Source organism: Phlebotomus papatasi, chromosome 2, assembly GCF_024763615.1.
Source record: "Phlebotomus papatasi isolate M1 chromosome 2, Ppap_2.1, whole genome shotgun sequence".
NCBI lineage: Eukaryota > Metazoa > Arthropoda > Insecta > Diptera > Psychodidae > Phlebotomus > Phlebotomus papatasi.
This window is the reverse complement of record NC_077223.1, coordinates 30,682,564-30,701,240: the sequence shown is the minus strand read 5'-3', so window position 1 is coordinate 30,701,240 and position 18,677 is coordinate 30,682,564. Positions and strand designations below refer to the sequence as shown.

The window sequence follows — 18,677 nt, the reverse complement described above, 5'->3', positions numbered from 1 at the left end:
TTTTATTGCTGATTCTCGGTTAGCGAAAACTGTCTCGTCGTTAAAGGGTTAAGCTATTTCGCGTAACGGTTGCAAATGTAGAGAAATTCTCATACGTGTTTGTATGTAAAAGTTAGTTTGGCTTCAACTCCACAGGCCACATCCCAGGGGGGTGGATGGACGAACTGAATTAAGCAAGAAATTAAATATTTTCTTTGAATTTATTTCATTTATTTATTTCACTTGTTGGATTAGATTGATAGATATTCAGAGAATATGAGGATTTATAGTAGGGGAAATACGCCAAATTTTGGCCACTTTAAATGTCACTTAGGCCAAGCACATAAATTAATAATTAATTAAAATGAGGGTAAGTGTACCAAATTTCGGCCAGCTTGCAATTCCGAACACCTTTTTTGTACCTTGAATTTCCATGAATTTTTAGTTTTTGTGTACTTTAGAGATTGTACATAGCAAAAAATAAAAAAATATCGCTTTGACAACCGAGATATGAGAAAGACATGGGAGAATTCCGGAAGGGCAAGGAAATATGAGAATTAAGGTGGTCGAAATAGACTACCAAAACCATGTCTACATTTTTATTCGATTTAAAATGTTTTAAGAATGATTTCAGAGAAAATAAAGGCGATAGACTGTCTACAAACTATATATAAATTATAAAAACTATATATACGGTATACATACAAACAAAATAAATTTCAAACTTAAGACTTTGGCGCTTGCATGCAACAAAGCCGAAATTTGGCACACTTACCCTATAGATTTAATTTTCACTTCATCTTTTTGGCAATTTCCTATTCGTCAGTTTATTGCCCAGCTGTGCTGGATGGCTCCTTATCTTTTTCCCCCGGGGGCTACTAATGGTCTTACGGTCCTCTAATAATGTGCAATGTAATACGAATCGGTTTCGCGGTTTCAGTCGAAAAATTCGAAATATACGAAAACGTTCTTCTGAATGGGGTCCACTATAGGGGGTACCCCGGATACTCCAAGTCGCTATCTCTCACCGTTTGGACTCTGTTTCTAGTGACGCCTAGACAGACAGGAGGAATTTATCAAAATTCATCTGAATCACAAGGATATGTCAAAATAATAAATCCCTAATGGCTTCTACACACTAGAGAAATTTATGTCCAAAATCCTCTCGTTCAGTAATAACCTTCCCGATTTGAGAACTCTCTCCGGTTGAGGTTTTTCCTTTACCGATTCGAAGGTATATCAGAGAGGACTTACCTAAAAACCGACGAGTTACACAAAAGTGAGTAAGTTCATCAAAAGGACATTTCTGTGAATGAAATTGCAATTAAGGCGTTCTACCATCCTGAAATTCCACTAAACTGCACAAAAATACACTTTTTGCAGCAAAAGTTTGCACACTGTTGCTGACATTGTTGATGATTGAACTGTCAAGAATATCGAAATTTGAAATGGCAAAACAATCAGCGCTAAAGCGGCGGGTATATGAACTTGTACTTTTTGGCTTCCGGTAGATTTTCGAATGGGTTTGGCTTGGCTTTGGAGTGGCTTTGTCTCTTCGAAAGGTTATTATTACTGAACGGAGCCAATCGGGAATTTGCTTCAATATGGACATAAATTTCTCTAGTGTGTAGAGGCCATAAGAGAACTGCAAGATTGACCATACCCTAAGTCACTACCCTATGTCGGGAAATTTAATGCCTCCTCCCTATGACATTTACACGAGCGAAAACATATGAGAATCTCACTTTTTTCCTCTTCAATTTTTATCTCAATCTCCGGTTTATTTATCTCTGATGTGAGATGGTAGAAAAAAATGTTGCTTGAAGAAGTTATGGAATACGAAAAAAAAATTATAATCTTGGAGCTGGAGAGAACGAGTTTCAAGGTCTTTCCTCACATTGACGATCACGATCTCTGGTGTATTTGTCGTTGGCGTGAATTAGAATTTAATCACCTATTTGTTCACTGAAAGATCTTGGATATTGGTATTTGGAAGGTGTTTCTATCTCTTTCTTATCCTCAAAACCAGTGATCTTGCATAATGATCGAGACGGGTAAAAAAGCACATATATTTTTACAAAGTCACTGTTGATCATTTGAATGTGTTCAAACAATAATAAAAATATTTCATATGTTCGCACCATCTCTCACCCACAGAGAGGCCCAATAGAGTCAACCAAAAAAAGTTGAGGCATTTTTTCGCGGGCGTTTCTTTGGAGCGCCATTGGGAAATTTCTTGGATGACTTAACACTTGGATCTTGGACACACCGCTTTACTCTCCAGGTTAATTTAATTGCTGTTTTGATTGCAACCATTTCGCTTTTGCTCACTAATAGCTAATTTATTCGATGTTGATTGAAAGAAAGTCCAATGAGACATTTTTTTTTTCATCTTAAACCTTTCGATCATGTACCACTGACACGTTTTTGTAGTAAGATCACACTAATAGATTTTCCCTAATGAGCGTTAAGAGCAAAATTTAATTTTTTCTCTGTCATTTGAGTTGTGGGTCAAGGCTCTAAATAACATTGTGAGAGAGGTGTCTCCAAAAAATTTCACGCATGATCACGCTTCGTTTAAAAAAGATTGCTTTTTTTGTGATCGCGATCATGGATTAAATTCAAAAATGTCTTCCCTAACTCTTACAGAGAATTCCTCGAATGTTTGACATTGCGGTGTTTTTTATATATCTTATTATATATGTAAGATTCTCTATAATCTCACCTATTTTGTCTCTGAATTGCTTCCGTAGTGTTTTATTTAGGTCATTTTCTTATTAAAGTATTTTGTTTTGAGAGAATGATTCGGATTTGGCTTATTTCAGGATTCATAAGCTTTCAAAAACTCATGTTTAATTGAAAAGTATGTATTAGTATCAGTGGTAATACGGATTTTAGACCTAATGCTTAGATATTTCGCAAAGTTATCTTCTTTTTATCAGTCAAGTTTTTTTTTTGGAAAATTTTGACTTAGGATTTAAGGAGGAATGATCAATTAGATTCTTAAAGCCAATAAAATTGCTTAGAGGTGGATGGGGTTACATCGGCAACGCTATTTTTCGCATATTAGTAAGTTGGACTTAACCATAATTTAATTTACATCCTTAATTGATTCGTCTACCTAAATTACATTACGTTAAAGTCCAGCTTCCTTTACAAATTGTTGTTTGTCCTATTGTTTAGGATTGTGAAACCTTTGGGAACATGGCTAAACCTCTAATCGCAAACCCCCTAATCCTAAATTTAGTCGCCTAATTTTCAAATCCAACCAGATACATAAAATACGGTACAACTGCGAAAGTCGTATCCTGTAGGAGAAAGTACTCTCCCTTCGAACGTTCACGCCTTCGAATAGCGTGATTCTTCTTTTATTTTTCCTAAGAGACTTACAAATAATTATCACAAAATCATAAATAATTGATAATAAGCTAACTAATATTAAATAGAAATGTGTAATTCTCTTAGGGAAACTAGAAGAAAATTCACATTATTCGAAAGCATGAACATTCGAAAGGAGAGTACTTTCCCCTACTATAAAACTTTTACAACCGATTAGAAACCACTCTAATTTCTTTATTTATTAGGAAGAGTTCAGATAAAAAATCGTGTTTTTGTTTCTTTTTTAAATTATTTTTAGTATCTAAAAGTTAGCGAAATAATGTAATGTTCTATAAATTCAAATACTCAATGCTACAACTTGTATTAGGTGAGATTCTTAACAATCTCACCTACTATAATCCTAACAAAATTTCATGTCGTCCGATCGACCTCAAACTTGGCCAAAATGTGTTTCGTCACTTCCTGATCACGAATATATATGTGGCTATTTTACGTTCCGGCCGGCCGGCCGGGAACGTAACTTAGCCCCCCATATATTCGTGATCAGGAAGTGGCGAAACACATTTTGGCCAAGTTTGAGCGCGATCGGAGGACATGAAATTTTGTTAGGATTATAGTAGGTGAGATTGTTAAGAATCTCACCTAAGATTGTTAAGAATCTCACCTAATAGGGCACTTTTCTGCAGAGTCAGTGAAGTGGCTCAAGAAATCGAAATGAAATAAAATAATTACATAATGCATAATATTCATGTGTTTTTTATTGGATTGTTTATAAATATGTGTATGCTTTTTTATTTTTAAACATTTAGTATATTTTTGGGTTGTGACGAACTTTTTGGCGTAAAACTGGCATCGATAATGTTCTATAATGCGTAGGGGAGACTGGGGTAAAAAGTCACAAAACGGATATTTTATTTTTTTACAAGCTACTCGAGCGCCCCAGAAATTTCTAATTAGCACAGTTTTATAGGAAATTTACTGCTCTCACAAAACGGATATTTTATTTTTTTACAAGCTAGGGCACACAACTTTGTGGAAGTAATTTTTCCTCTATTTTGTAAGGAAATACGTTTATTGAGCCGATTTCTAAAAGGTGATTTTGTGACCATTCTCAAAAATGCTGGGGCAAATAGTATCAGGCATGGGGTAAAATTATCACATTTTGATACCCTTTATTACGGGCTCCCATAACATTAAAAAATGCCTAGATGACATATTTTCATAGGATGTTTATTTCTCTACACCTTTGTGCAACAGAGTTTTTCCTATCTGAACGAGAAAAGCATTTTTAAAGTTATTTTCCAAAGGCTTTTTTGGCAAGAAAATTCTATTTAACCATTCTGAAAAGGCGAAAATGGCGAATTGGGCGAGATGCATTTGACGAAATCTGCCGAAGAGTTGCCGAGTAAACGTCACTTAAGTGCAAAATAAAAACAAATTAAAGGAAGAAGTGCTAGTGCAAAATAGAGTTTTTTTCATAGTATATATAGTTGATGCCTATAAACGGAGGAATGCAGATTCTCAACGTGTCATCGCAATCTTTTTAGGTCCCATGGGGTATCCGGGGTGTTCAATTGCTTCTGTGTCTCACAAAAAAATGAGCACGATGATCAAGTAGAGAACCAGGCAAAACTTCTCAATCGGGGAGTAATTCAGAGAACATCGATGGTTGATGGGCTAAGGGGAATGAGGTAACGAATCACAGTTCTGTGATTCATGAGTATTATTCCAATAAAACTGCAAATTGTTTGACCCATGCAAAATAAACAACAAGCGGCGACACATGGCAATGAATGACGTTTCTTTTCGCCGTGAGACATCAGGAATTGCTTCGGTTTTTGTTACTTTCTGCCCCATACCTTTTGATACTTTTTACCCCAAGTGGTCATTTTTAAGAAAAAGATTTCTGGAGAGAAGAATATTTGGAAAAAGCTAAAACGGATAGTGGATTCGTACTCAGGGAATCCAAATCATTTAGGAAATATTCGCCAGTGCATCAATTTTGGAAATTAAGTAGGTAAAAATTGATATCTCTTGGAATAAAAATATTTCAAAAACAGGCCTAAAAATTTCAATATTTTTTATTTTCTAAATCCCCTGTTCGAATTCTAAGAAACTTACGACATTGAAAAAGGTTCATGGAAGCTATCTAAGGAAAAAATTTGAAGCCGCTATCTCTTTTATCTTGGAAGATATTGAATTATGAAATTTTCGACTTGTGACTTTTTACCCCAGTCTCCCCTATCAATGATTTTTCCGTAAAGAGTAATCAGTTAAATTTTATATGTTTTTACGCTGGAGATTCCTTTTATAGTTCGACTTTAAATGCGTCCGATATACAGCCCTGTCCGACTTTTAGAAAATTATTCTAATGACTGCGAGAAATTTTCGTTAAAATTACGTAGTTTATAGTAAAGAGAGGTAATCCGGATACTTTTCATAGAGTGCGACTTTAATGCTTGTTTTTGGACTGATGAAATATTTTTTCCCCATTCCAAATCAATAGAATTATTCTTTGTTTAATTTAGAATCATAATAGAAATAGAATTTTAGCAATAATATTGATGAAAATTAATAAAATTACGATAATATTAATATATGCGCAAGAATGTTACTGCGACGCTTTTATGTAACTCCGTTGAATTCGATCAAACTCGGATGCTCATTTTAAGGAAAAGTTTAATGCATAAAAATGAGAAGATATTATTTCAAAAACATTTTTTTAGAGTTTTATTCCATCAATTCATTTCATTAATTTATTATTTAATTATATATATTTTTATTTATTTTAAGATTGCACTCAATTCTTTGATTTTTCTCGGTTTTCTTGACTGACTTCCTTCCACGTTTTTTCTTTTCAGCTTCAATTGGCATTTGAGCCTTTTCCTTTACCATGTGTTTCTCCTTTAGTTTTATCTCCTTTTCTTCTGCCCTTATTTTTTTGTTCCTCTCTCTGGTCAACTTCCGTTCAGCAATTTCTTTCTTTTTTTGTAAATCCTGCCTCAATTTTTCCTCCTGTTCCGCGATAATTTCCTCAGAAGATACAATATACTGGTGTTTGACATTGCTGGCTTTGACCCTCTTCTTCTGACGACGTTTTGGAATTTCTCCTGGCCAGAAATAGCATTGTTTTAGTGTGTCGAAGATCGGTTGAGTCTCAGAAGTTGCAGAGAGTTGGTTTCCAGGGATGACTGGATCATTTGAAGGATTATTGTCGGTGGCCTGATCGTGCTGGTTATTGATAATGGACTCCTCTGAATGTTGGAAAACAATTTTCGGGAAATAAAGACCAGCATAGAAAAGTGGCCCATCCATCCAGCCACTCTGTGGTAGAGATGTGCGCCGAGAAATTTCGGCGGCGGCGGCTAACATTTAAAAATTGTCGGCGGCTGGCTGCGCCGGCGCGCCAGCTAAAGCAATCGGCTGCGGCTCAGCTAGGCGCGCCAGACTTTTTTTCTTAATATTTTTCGATTACAATCCACATAAATTATCGATTTTCCTCAAATTTTTTTCTTGCTAGAATTACTAATCATGGAAATCTATTTAAAAAAAAATAGTAACAACAAAACAGATAGAAAACAATCTGTCAACTTTAGGCACAACTTTTGATGATTTTACAAAAAGACAGATTCAAATAAAAATATTAACAAAAATTTTTGAAATCCGTAGACACGTAAAAATGAAAATAATTTTATCTGGAATTATAAACTTAAATTCAATATCCAATAGAAAAATTGTTTATCTACAAACAAAAATATTTCTCGATGAAAATTTGATAACAGTTGAAATATTTGGTAAGAAATGTTGAATTCGATGCACTTGATTAAAACATTATTTTAAAAAAAAATGTTTAAAATCTTAACCCTTTAACGACGGGACACTTTTCACGAACCGAAAATCATCAATAAAAATTAAACTGGTGAACGTAATCAATGATAAATAATATTACTAATAATATTACTATTACTATTAAAATTATTTGGTCAGCAAAAAATTAAATTTGATAAGTAAAAAATACAAATATTTCCAAAAATGGATTTAATTTTTCTATCCATAAAGATCGAAACTTTCATGAAAATTCTACTGCTTTTAAAAGTTGTAAATTTAGTCACTTCTCAAACTTGATGTTTTACTGCTCGTTTGTACAGTATCAATACAAGAAAGAGCTCATACTAAAGTTATTTTTTTTAATGTTTATACGTAATCGTAAAGTAAAAAGTTGTAGGAATCCATAATATTTTTGCAGATGTTCAGCCATTTGCTATCTAGTAAATATTGCAGCACAAAAGTGAATAATTTTCAAACTACCGCATTGATGAATGATTTTTATTATTATTATTTTTTATAATAAGGTAAAGTATCCTATGTCGACCACTTAAGGATAGATTTTGTGAAAAAATTATGAAAAAACAGTTATAATTTGTGTTTTTTGATAGGGTTTTTGCCTAAAACTATAGAATAGATTCTTATCTAATTGTTAACTTCATTTAGTCATAATATAATTTTACATTAGGAAAAGTTAAAATGTTTTAAAAGTGCGAAGTGTTCCTCTACTCGACCACTTCAATATCAGTATTCCTCCTCGACCGCCTGGGGTTCCTCTACTCGACCACCAATTTTTCTTAAAATTAAACAAATCACAAAACTAAAAAGTCACTGATTTAACTTTGGCTTGTTTAATACATCATGAATAGCACTTAAAATTTAGTTAATCAATAAAATAAATAGGGAAACTCACTTTTATGAATTCATTCGGAAGTATAGAACAACGTTCAAGTGAAAAAAGCTTCACTTGCTATGATTCGTCGACCGGTCGAATTGAGGAACAATTTATTTGAAATGCACTTTCAATTTTAATATATAAAATTAATCTTCAACTTAGTCATGGAAGTAAAATTTTTGCACAAGTAACAATTTGAATTCTCCAGTAATCTGTAAGGGTAATAATTGAAATAATTCCTTAAGAAAAAAGTCAAGAATATCAAAAAGTATGCCATAATTTGATGAAAAATTGCGATTTTTTTTTTAAAGAAATACTTTAACGCTCCGTATTTTTATGATTTTTTTCAGGGTTTTATGGTCAATTTCTATGATATTTTCACTGATTTGAATTAATTATGAAATAATTGGCCCTATGATGTTAAATCATTCGCTAAATATTATTGTAAATGCAAATAAATTAAATAAATATTTCCACCGGTCGACTTGAGGACCCCAGGGTGGTCTACTCGAGAGGCGATCGACTCCAGGATACTTTACCTTATATCCAAATTTTTTTAAGCAAAAGCTTCTTGACAATAGATAGTATAATTACTAACTATCCTAACTATACATTTTTTTTTCATAAGAATGAAAATTGTTTATTATGGTTATTGTCAGAAAAATTACTTAATTGAATTGAATTATAAACAAAATTCGCCGCGGCGCGCATTAAAAATTTTTGGCGGCGGCGGCTAAGCAAAAATCGCGGCGGCTCGCGCCGAGCGGCTAAAATCGGCTTGGCGCACATCTCTACTCTGTGGTGACGTTCCCATTTTCCATCCTTCTGCGTTGTGAATGGCAATTTTTGGAGTAATGTCAGTTTTATGAACAGCCATTGGAGGAGCAAGTTCGCCAGTAGCTGACACCCTGAGGAGTACTGTGATACATTGCTTCGGTCCTGAATTTTTAAGAGATGGAACTACACGTGAACCTCTCCTGGACAGGACATTTCCATCTTCCGGTGTCAAAAAGAAGGCACTTTCGTCGCAATTAAAAACACGGTCTGGTAAAATGCTCAGAAGGTTGTGTTCTGTGAAATATCCAAGACAATTCTGAAACCATTCCGTGAGGTCTTCAGCAGTAACAGTAGCTCTTTCCAATGAGAAGGATTTTGGCTTGCGCATGCTGAGCTCTGGATGACGCTTAAGAAAATTCCTGAACTAAACGTCTCCGGGTCTTCCAGCTGTAAAATGGTTTGGAATTTTGTAGACCTCACAGATGAGTTTAACGCTGTCCAGAACTTGTTCCTTCCCGATGGGATGCCAGCCATCCGCACATCCCAGGATCCATTTGACAAGTTCTTTTTCCTGTTCTTTTGAAAGAATTGTTGGCCTGCCATTGGGGCACTCCTCTGGGTATTTGCCGGTCAATTTGTTGTGCAGTGTTGTTCTTGGGACATTAAATGTTTTGGATGCATATGCTATGGTAGAACCATCTCGTACACACTGCAAAGGCATTCCTAATACCTTCCTTAGAGTCGGGCTTGTCCTTATAGGTCTTTTCTTTTGTTCCCTTTGGCATCTGAAACAGAAAAAGAGTCCTGAACAATGCAAATTCTGAACCAAAACATTGACTTTCACCGCATCCGACATACATCGAAATGTAAACATTCACAAAAATCACTTATTTCTGTATGAATTATTTATATTATCAATAAACTCTTACTCACCTTGTAGATCAATAACTACACTAACTTTTATTAATAATTTTGATTGCAAATAATGTTTTATTATATAGAAAAAACACTAAACTTTTTCCAGCGACGAGCTGTCAACAGCAAAATTTTCTCAGAAATTAAATTTTTAGTACACAACCCAGCTGACCCGAGCTTAAAAAATATTTCTTTTACCCACTTATTAAACCGATAAAAATATAATTTTTGGTTTTTCTTAAAGTAGAATAGTTATATTATGATACTACAGTAATTAATTACAGATATAAAAATATAAATTATATTTTAAGTGGATGTATCGGAGTTAAATCGGTCGCGGCGTCCGAGTTTTGCAATCGTCGGAGTTACATGGCCTTACTATATCTGTTATTTTCTGCTATATGTAAGCGATTTATTTCTAAATATTCTATTTTGATGAGAATTAGCTGTTCCTTAATAAAACTTCCCTAAAAGATAATGTGTTTTTGAATAGTCTCTGAAGTTAGAATAGGTTGGTTTCCTTTTGTTAAGGCATCTACATAGTATAGTAGCAATTAAAAACAAAAGCTATTTTAAAGAAAATTTCTACTATCATTGGGCAGAAATGTCAATTTCTTTAAAGCCCCAATTTATGACGATAATTGCTTCTACACAGAAATTTTTGCGAATTTCTTTTGGGAACTTACGAAATGGTCGTAAATCGTTTAACCCACACTGATAGAAATCCGAAAAAGTTAACCCATTCCTTACAATAGTATTATACATCATACGCAAATTGAGAGATTTTTGATGATTTATTTCTGGGCAATTTTTATCCGAATTGCTGTCTGGAGTGGATTTTTAGTAAAGTTAGTTATTCAATTACTTTAGAAAAATAGTCCGCCATAGATGTAAATACATTTTGTTATTGTTTTCTTGCTTCGCGGAAGGTCATGCAAATTTTTTGCTTAAAATGGCGGACGAAAAATACGACATCTCGTCGAATTTGTTAAAATTGGCCTCTTTCCTCTTTCCTGATTTGAATTCTGGTTCCCAATATGTTTTCTTGGATAGTTACTCTATCTAAAGGAATAGAGTTTGTAATGAATTAATGTAGAGAATTTAAATTCAGTGACCGTTAAGACGCCTGTTTGAGGGCGACTCCCCGCGCCCCCATATGAGATAAAAATTTTTTCCTTTCAAAAAATTCATCTATTAATCTGTAGGAAACTAATCCCAAAATATGAACATTCTATCTCAAGTATTTCTGGTACATTGACTGAATGGGTTAAAATAACATTCCGGAAATGTTAATTTTATCCTGCAGTATTGATACGAAATCGGTGTAAATATTACCCTTTTTAGGTGTATTATGGCTTAAAGTTACCCTTTTTCATGTTGATTTTACCTTCAAAAGGTAGAAAAATTAACATTAAAAAATGTTGATATATTTTTACACCCGAAAAGTGTTAAAGTTATGATAAAAAATTTCCACATTGTATCTAACATAATCACTTGACGAATTTTTTCTTTGACAAACTTTTGTACGTAAATGTTCGCAAACACACAGGAAAATGTTCATAAAATTTTGTCATTTGTTCGTAAAATTTTATCAGATAAGCAAAGATGTATGTATTTAGAAATGATTGTAAAAGAACAAAAAAATCTCGTTCAGTGATCATGTTACGAATAATGTTTGTGAAAATGTTCAAACTTCTACGAACTTTTTTGTGGGTTATACAATTTACGACCATATCGTAAGTCACGAATACGAATTCACAAACGTTTACGAACAATTTTACGATTTAGTGTAAATAAGGTAAAGTGCCATCACTTGGCCGGTGGCTCAATTTTTAAATGTTTGATGGTCAATTTCTATGCAATTGTCACTGATTTATATTATTTATGGAATAATTGATCTATTAATATTAAATCGTACACTAAATATTATAACAAATAATAACAAATATAAATAAATTGATTAAATAATTCTACCGGTCGAGTGAGGGCACTTTGCCTTATCTCTGTAAGATTTTTCTCGTTTGAAAACAGGGGCATGACGATTTCTAGGTTTTCCATATGTTTTAGAGTGCCGAAAAAACTTTTGAGTTTATTAGCTATTTTCTGTCATTGTAGAATGAATTAGCAAATAATACAAATACAAAATAAAAGCCAATTTAATATAGAATAGGCGACCGAAAACCCCAAATTGGCAACCTACGCAGTTTTAAAGACATTTCGTGAAACGTGTACCAAAACATGATAAAATTTATACTAAAACTGGTCGCATTTTTCAGAGCTAATGTCACCCCCTTGTTTGAAAACATATCTAATAGTAAATATAATTTGAAAAAATTTATGAATTAGATAGATTTTCGTTGAGTTACTTATAGGTAGATACCTGTAAGTTTTGGAATCCAGAAGTTAGTATTGTAGATTACTAAAAGAAAATACAACAAAGCGCTTTCCTACTCTGTTAAACTGTACGGTTATTAATAACAACTGCACAAATATATCGTGTAGTTTAGCTATTGTTATTGTTAACGTCTAGTGCGTCTAAATTGATGAAAAAAATTAAATTCATGTGTAATTTTTAAAGTTTTTGCTATCCTTGTCAATAACATGTCCAGAATATCTTTTTAGGTTAGATTTAATATAAAACCCGAATTACAAAATAATTTTATAAAGCAAATGAGCTAGTGAAGTTCTTTATCGATCAAATTTTTCAGCATATTCTCACTTTCGTACGATATTACATAAATTTTCGTGTTTTTTTCCAGATGATCACTCAACAATTTCATGAGATATTTTGCAAAGAAAAATTTATTCTGCAATTGGTAATTTTGATTGCTCATATTCTTATGCAAATATTTCACGACGACGAGTTCTTTTTTTTCCGAGTCAATTGCCATAATTGTGTTATTGTTTGAATAATGATATCTCTTTCAATTTTATCATCAATTGTCCCGCGATATGCCGCACAGCGATAAAAGAACAATATTTTTTCTTGTTGCTGTTTCAGGAGATTAATATAAAATGCGATCTTGGGGATTTTCCTTGTTTGAGGAGAAGTTTAATTGTTATTCAATCAATGCGTTCTCGAAAGTGTTAATGACGTTCGATGTCCAATTTGGTCGTCCAGAAGTTATCAAGGTTTTTGGAGACGGTTTTTTTTTGTTCTCAGTTGTTTGCATTGGGCAAAAAAAAAGAGAATTCTTTCCGCACTAATTGGTTTTTCTTGAGAGTGATTTTGGGGAGTTATTCATTCTTGATTGAAGTATTCACTTATTTTGTCATACTTATGCTAATAAATTTCTTTCATTTGGCGTCTCTTTTTTTTTGTAGTACGATCGTGATCGGTTGGCATGACTTTGATGCAATGTGACGTTGGGAAATGTTGAAAAATCTCGCGATTTTTCTCAAGATCGGACGCTCAATGGAAAAAATGTGTTTGTGTGTGCCAGAGTTAAAGCGACAAATTGTGCTTCAATTGAATATTATGGATTTGTTTCAAGGACACCAGTGCAAAAAAATTTCTTAAAAGCAAAATTTCTTGCTTGAGGGTAAATTTGAGCATGAAAATCATCTGGGAGGATCACCAGGGGTTAGTTTAAAGCTATGTTATACTCACACATTGCACTTTCGTAGAGCATTGTATCCATTTTTGGGCTGGGCTAAGGTTTTCTTCTTTGGGCGTTTATTTCAAGATAAAATAATAGATTATTACACTGAGAATTTTCACAGTAAAACACAAACTATTAGATAAATTTTTGCATATGCTGGAGGTGAAAAATATAGTGATTAGGTCATCTTCTATTTTCTGTCACACGGTTTGTCTGTTTGTTTCCACGGAGGGTGTTTTCCAACTGAGGATTGTCTTTTTCCCCAATATATATTCTCGGAAAAATTGTATAGTGCGACTTTCCTCCAAATAAAAACGTATGGAATATGTGTTGAGGTGAAAAAATCGATTTAACACGGTCAAGACACACCGAAAAAAAAATCCCTCTAGAACGACAATGTGTCGCGTGCGGCAGGCATTGATTAAACAAACCTACGGAAAATTCTGTTGATGAGGAAAAATCCTCCGTGAAAATTCACTGGGTCTCGCAACTTGCGTTTTCTATCACAAAGTCACAAAGGGCAAGAGGATGAGGATTTTTGCTAGAAATTTCTGGTGGGAGATATTTTGTCACTATTTTCTTGTGTTATATGGAATTACTGTGGTTGGAGATGATCGAGCGCACGAGTGTCTGTTCAATTTACCTGCCCGGACAGCACTGGAGTTGAGATAAAACACTCAGAGAGTTGCTACCTGGCGAAAATTTTCCTCCAACACATACGCAAACACTTGGTGCATTTGTTGGCCCCCTAACAGTCTCCATAGTGATAAGTTGTTGAAAATTGTGTCACAAATAAATATTAAGGGTAGAAATTTGTTCAAAAGTTGACGAAAAAAAAAACTTGAAAAAATGCCAATTTTTCCAGAAAATATCTTAGTTTTTCTGGGATGATGGAATTCTTGAGAGAGTCTGTGGGTGATCTTGTGTGGCAAATGTGGGCAGAGGGACCACCATGAGCCACAATGTGGCTGTGTGTTACTTTGGCGCCAATTTAAACTGAGCACTTTGAGCAACTTTAGTCGATACAACAGATCACGATCGTTATGTAATATGTTTCGAGACACTTGACAGCGGGTTATCCGAGATAAAAAGAAAACATACAAGGCAATAGGAAAAGACAATATGCTCGAGGATGGTGTTTTTTGGAATGGGGTAAGTGTGCCAAATTCCGGCCAGCTTGCAATTTCGGCCACCTTTTTTGTTCCTCGAATTTTCATGAATTTTTAGTTTTTACATACTCTAGAGATTATACAATGCAAAAGAATAACAAAAAATGTAGCTTCGACAAACGAGATAACGTGAAAAAGGCATTGGAAGAATTCCTGAAGGGCAAGGGACTATGAGAATGAAGGTGGCCAAAATAGGGCACCCAAGCTATGTCTACATTTTTATTCATTTTAAAATGTATTAGGAATGATTTTGGAGTAAATAAAGGATGAGAAACTGTCAATAAGGTTCTAAGCAACACTACTTAAAAAGAAGTAATAAAAAAATCAATTTCCATTAAAGATATTACATTTCAAACTTGAGACTTTGGCGCTAGCATGCAACTATGCCGAAATTTGGCACACTTACCCTACCTTATTAATGGCTCCGGCATATCTTTTAGCCCTTTAACGACGAGACATTTTTTACAAACTGAAAACAACAATAAAAATTAAACTGAGAAACATAATCAATGATAGCTCTTACATCTAACTTTGGAAAATCCAACAGATTCTGATTCGATGTATTTTGTGCCTCTATGAACGATAGGGACAAAAATAGCCCAAAAATATTAGTAATTTTTCTGACAATACCAATAAATAATATTTTTTGCTTTAATGAAAAATATTACGTATTAGTATTGTAGTTTTTATTGCCAAAAGGGTTTTGCTTAAAAAAAATTAGAAGTACAAAAAATAAATAAAATCAGTTATGAATTTCAGAATTTAAAAATTCGCCATTTTTGAGCTTAAATATTTACTACATAGCAAATAGCTAGAGACTTCCAAAATATTCTAGATTCCTTCGACCTTCTACTTTACAATTATGTACAAACATAAGAAAAAATAACTCTAGGTAGTCAGAAAAAAATATTTTCTATATGGAACACCGATGTTCCAATCGTCCTTAAAGGGTTAGATCAGTAAAATTTCATTAAATCAAAATTCACATCCCTCTCAAACGTTTTGCGTATGTCTATCTCATTCTTTCGGACTTCAAATTCGATTGAGCTAAATTTAATTTATGATGTTTAAAAGAAGAAGAAGAGTGCGAAGGAATGGGATAGACTGATGCAGTAGATTTGAGACAGAAAGGAATGCGAATTTCGACTTCATGAAATTTTCCTAATCCGAAAGGTGTGCCGGAGCCATAAGATGATTTTTTATTGCTCAAAGTTTATTTTCGAAGTCCATTTTTCACCATTTGGGATCTGTTTTTCAACATTTCCTCGTGAACCATACGATTTGCAAGAAAATGTCATGTTTGTCCGTGTGACCGATCGTTAGAAGAGCTAGAATCCAAAAAGTTAGAGATAGCAACATGGTATTTTTAAAGTGCCTTTTTATATTTCAATATGAAGATTATTATAGGTCTAGAGGGGAGGATGGGGCAGATTCACCCCTAAATTGAAAATTGAATTATGAGGTCGTTTTTTTTTAATTAACCCTTTATCAGGTAAGACCGTCTCAAGACGGTCTCAAGACGGTCTTCACAAAAATCACATATACTGCTTTTACAAAGTTTTTATTCATTTAAAAGTACTATAGAGTGCTCGGTAATAGTCTTACTAACATCCTTTAAAAGTTTGAACTCATTTTAACTCTTCGTTTACTTGCTACTCCCAGTTTTGTGTGATAGGTCAGAGAAAAAGCAACAAAAAATATTTGTGCAAGAAAACTCATTTCCAATTTCAAGAAAAATATTGATTTAAAGTTGTCTGACTATAATAAATTTATTTTTTACTGAAAGATATGTCATTCTACTTTGTATATTTCATTTTAAAAAATTGAAAAAAGTAAAAATGTGAATTTTAGAAGGAAAATGAATTTGAAAACATTTGTATATTTTCTCACCTAGCTCCTAAACTAAAAGAGATAATGGACAATGGATGGTTTTTTCGACTTTATTGGAAAATAATTATCCTTGAAAACATTTTCTTATAACTTCTTTTTGCATATTAAAGAAAATACTGTTAGAAAGTCGATATGGTAAGCAACTGAAAAATGGTCAAATAACTTAAAAGATACTCTATTGGTATTATTTGGAATAGAAGAGAAGTAGACTAAAATGTGAGGTTGGGGTATTTTTAGGTAGTTCAATTTGTCCAATGTTTCTTGGCTTGAAGAGGGTTGCTAGTAATTGAAATGAGTCCAAAAGAACTGTGTTCACTTTTGGTGATGTACTTTTTTGATAAAAGGGGTACAGGGGGTCCCATGATTATGCATAAATGAGATTATGCAAACATATCTATGCATCTTTGCCTACCATTAGGAGCTAATTTGTAAAATCATTTTTGAAATACACCTTAATGTATGGAATTTTTTAAGGCGGTAAATTTGAAATCAACTCTTTATGAACCGTTGGCGCTGAAAATAACCCGAGAAATTAGCGCCAAATATATTTTACATATTTTACGGCGGCGTTTCTGTAAATTATTCGAAAGAAATCTCCTGGAGGTATGCAAATTTTCTGTATGCATAAAGCCATTTCGAGCACTCTGAGAAAAATTTAGTCCCAACTACAGTAGACTCTTCGATATCCGGCTGACTGGGGGACAAAATGACATTTAGGTTTTTTGAATGATCAACGGTTTTTCTATTTTGTGCAGTGTGAATTTATTTTCTATCTGACAAAGAAAAGAGAATTTTCTTCATGGTGTGCTTTTCTTTCATTTTTTATCACAATTATGTATTAAAAACTTCGATACAATGTTAATAATACTTTAATTCACTCCTGGACAAACTTCATGTTTAGTGAAAATAATTTTGAATATATCAACCGCCGGTGTTTGGCAGCTGTCACCCGGATATCGAAGTGCTGGATATCGAAGAGTCTACTGTATACAGTATATCAGTACATCATATACAGTAATGGAAACTATAAAATATAGTAAGCATAGACCCATCCATATATTTAGCTAGGGTAACTAAATGAAATAGTTGTCCAATATTAGTTACAGTATCTTTTTCATTTAGTCATCATAACTAAATTAAATTAGTAACGGGTACTGTAACATATTAGTTCCAATAACTAAATAAATGTGGTTGATACCCATCTTATTGGCTGTAATAACTATATCATCATATTGGTTATGGTTACTTTATAGCTCGAAAAAGCGTCAACACATAACTAAAAAACCATTCTTTACTATTGAAAAAGTTGTCAGAACTTTATGAAAATATAGGCCCATTTATTTGCATTAGTTTTGAGAATTAAAAGGAATTGGTGACTAATATTAGTTGAGATATCGATTTCATTTAATTAACACAAGCAAATATAATTATATTATGAAACCATTATGAAATAATTGCCGCAACTTATCCACGTAAATATTGTCTTATGTTCTCACTACTAATAAATTTATTATGATTAAAATGTTTTAAGATTATGAGAACCATTTAAAATAGATTTGATAATAATCACCCGATCAACTAATTTTCATTAGTAATGATGTCTAAACTTTTCTAACTGTGTTATCACACTTGCACATTAAAATTTTAATATGATTCATATTAATTGTCGCTGGTGAGAGTCCAAATGTGTAATTTGTGTGTTTGAATCATTTTATATTCAAAACTTGATCTATTTGTTGATAGAAAGGTTGACTTGGCCCGCAAAATTTGATATAAATTGATTTATAGAATTAATGCGAAAAATTAATGCGATTTTCTCTTTAATTTTTTAATGTGAAAAATATTTATGCTTTAGGTAAATTTAAACTTATTTTTGCAGGTCAAGTCCATTTCTTTATCAATAAATAGAAAAAACCCAAATATTTAATGACTCAAAGCCACAAATAACATATTTGGACGCTCACAAGCGACAATTAATGTGAATCACATTAAAATTTTGATGTGGAAGTGTGATAACGCCGTAGGAGTGAGCGATTTTCTTCGGTCTGAAAATATGCATAATACTGGGACCCCCTTTATCTTCCTGGGGTTTGCGACTGTAGAAGTTATTATTCTGTAGCACTCTTTTAACGGTTATATTAGGAGGAAGTGGGGCACCATTGAAATTGAGATTTTTCTCCTATGTTTAAGTGAAACTGAGCTATATTAAAATGTGATTTAGCTTCTCAATCTGTTTGTGCAGCTAAATTGTATCACGATAAAGGCTCCATTTTAATTAAAAATAGG

The 18,677-nt window shown here is 33.2% G+C and overlaps 1 protein-coding gene across 1 annotated transcript in view; it reads right to left on the bottom strand.

The window, feature by feature from the left end:
- The window catches only part of LOC129803439 (uncharacterized), a 44,922-nt gene extending 30,920 nt beyond the window's left edge, over positions 1-14,002 (bottom strand). The window contains exon 1 of the mRNA XM_055850013.1: positions 13,341-14,002. Within this exon, the coding sequence (XP_055705988.1) occupies positions 13,341-13,371 (31 nt within the window). The 5' untranslated portion in view covers positions 13,372-14,002. The remainder of the gene's footprint in view (positions 1-13,340) is intronic.
- Between the last annotated feature and the right edge of the window lie 4,675 nt (positions 14,003-18,677).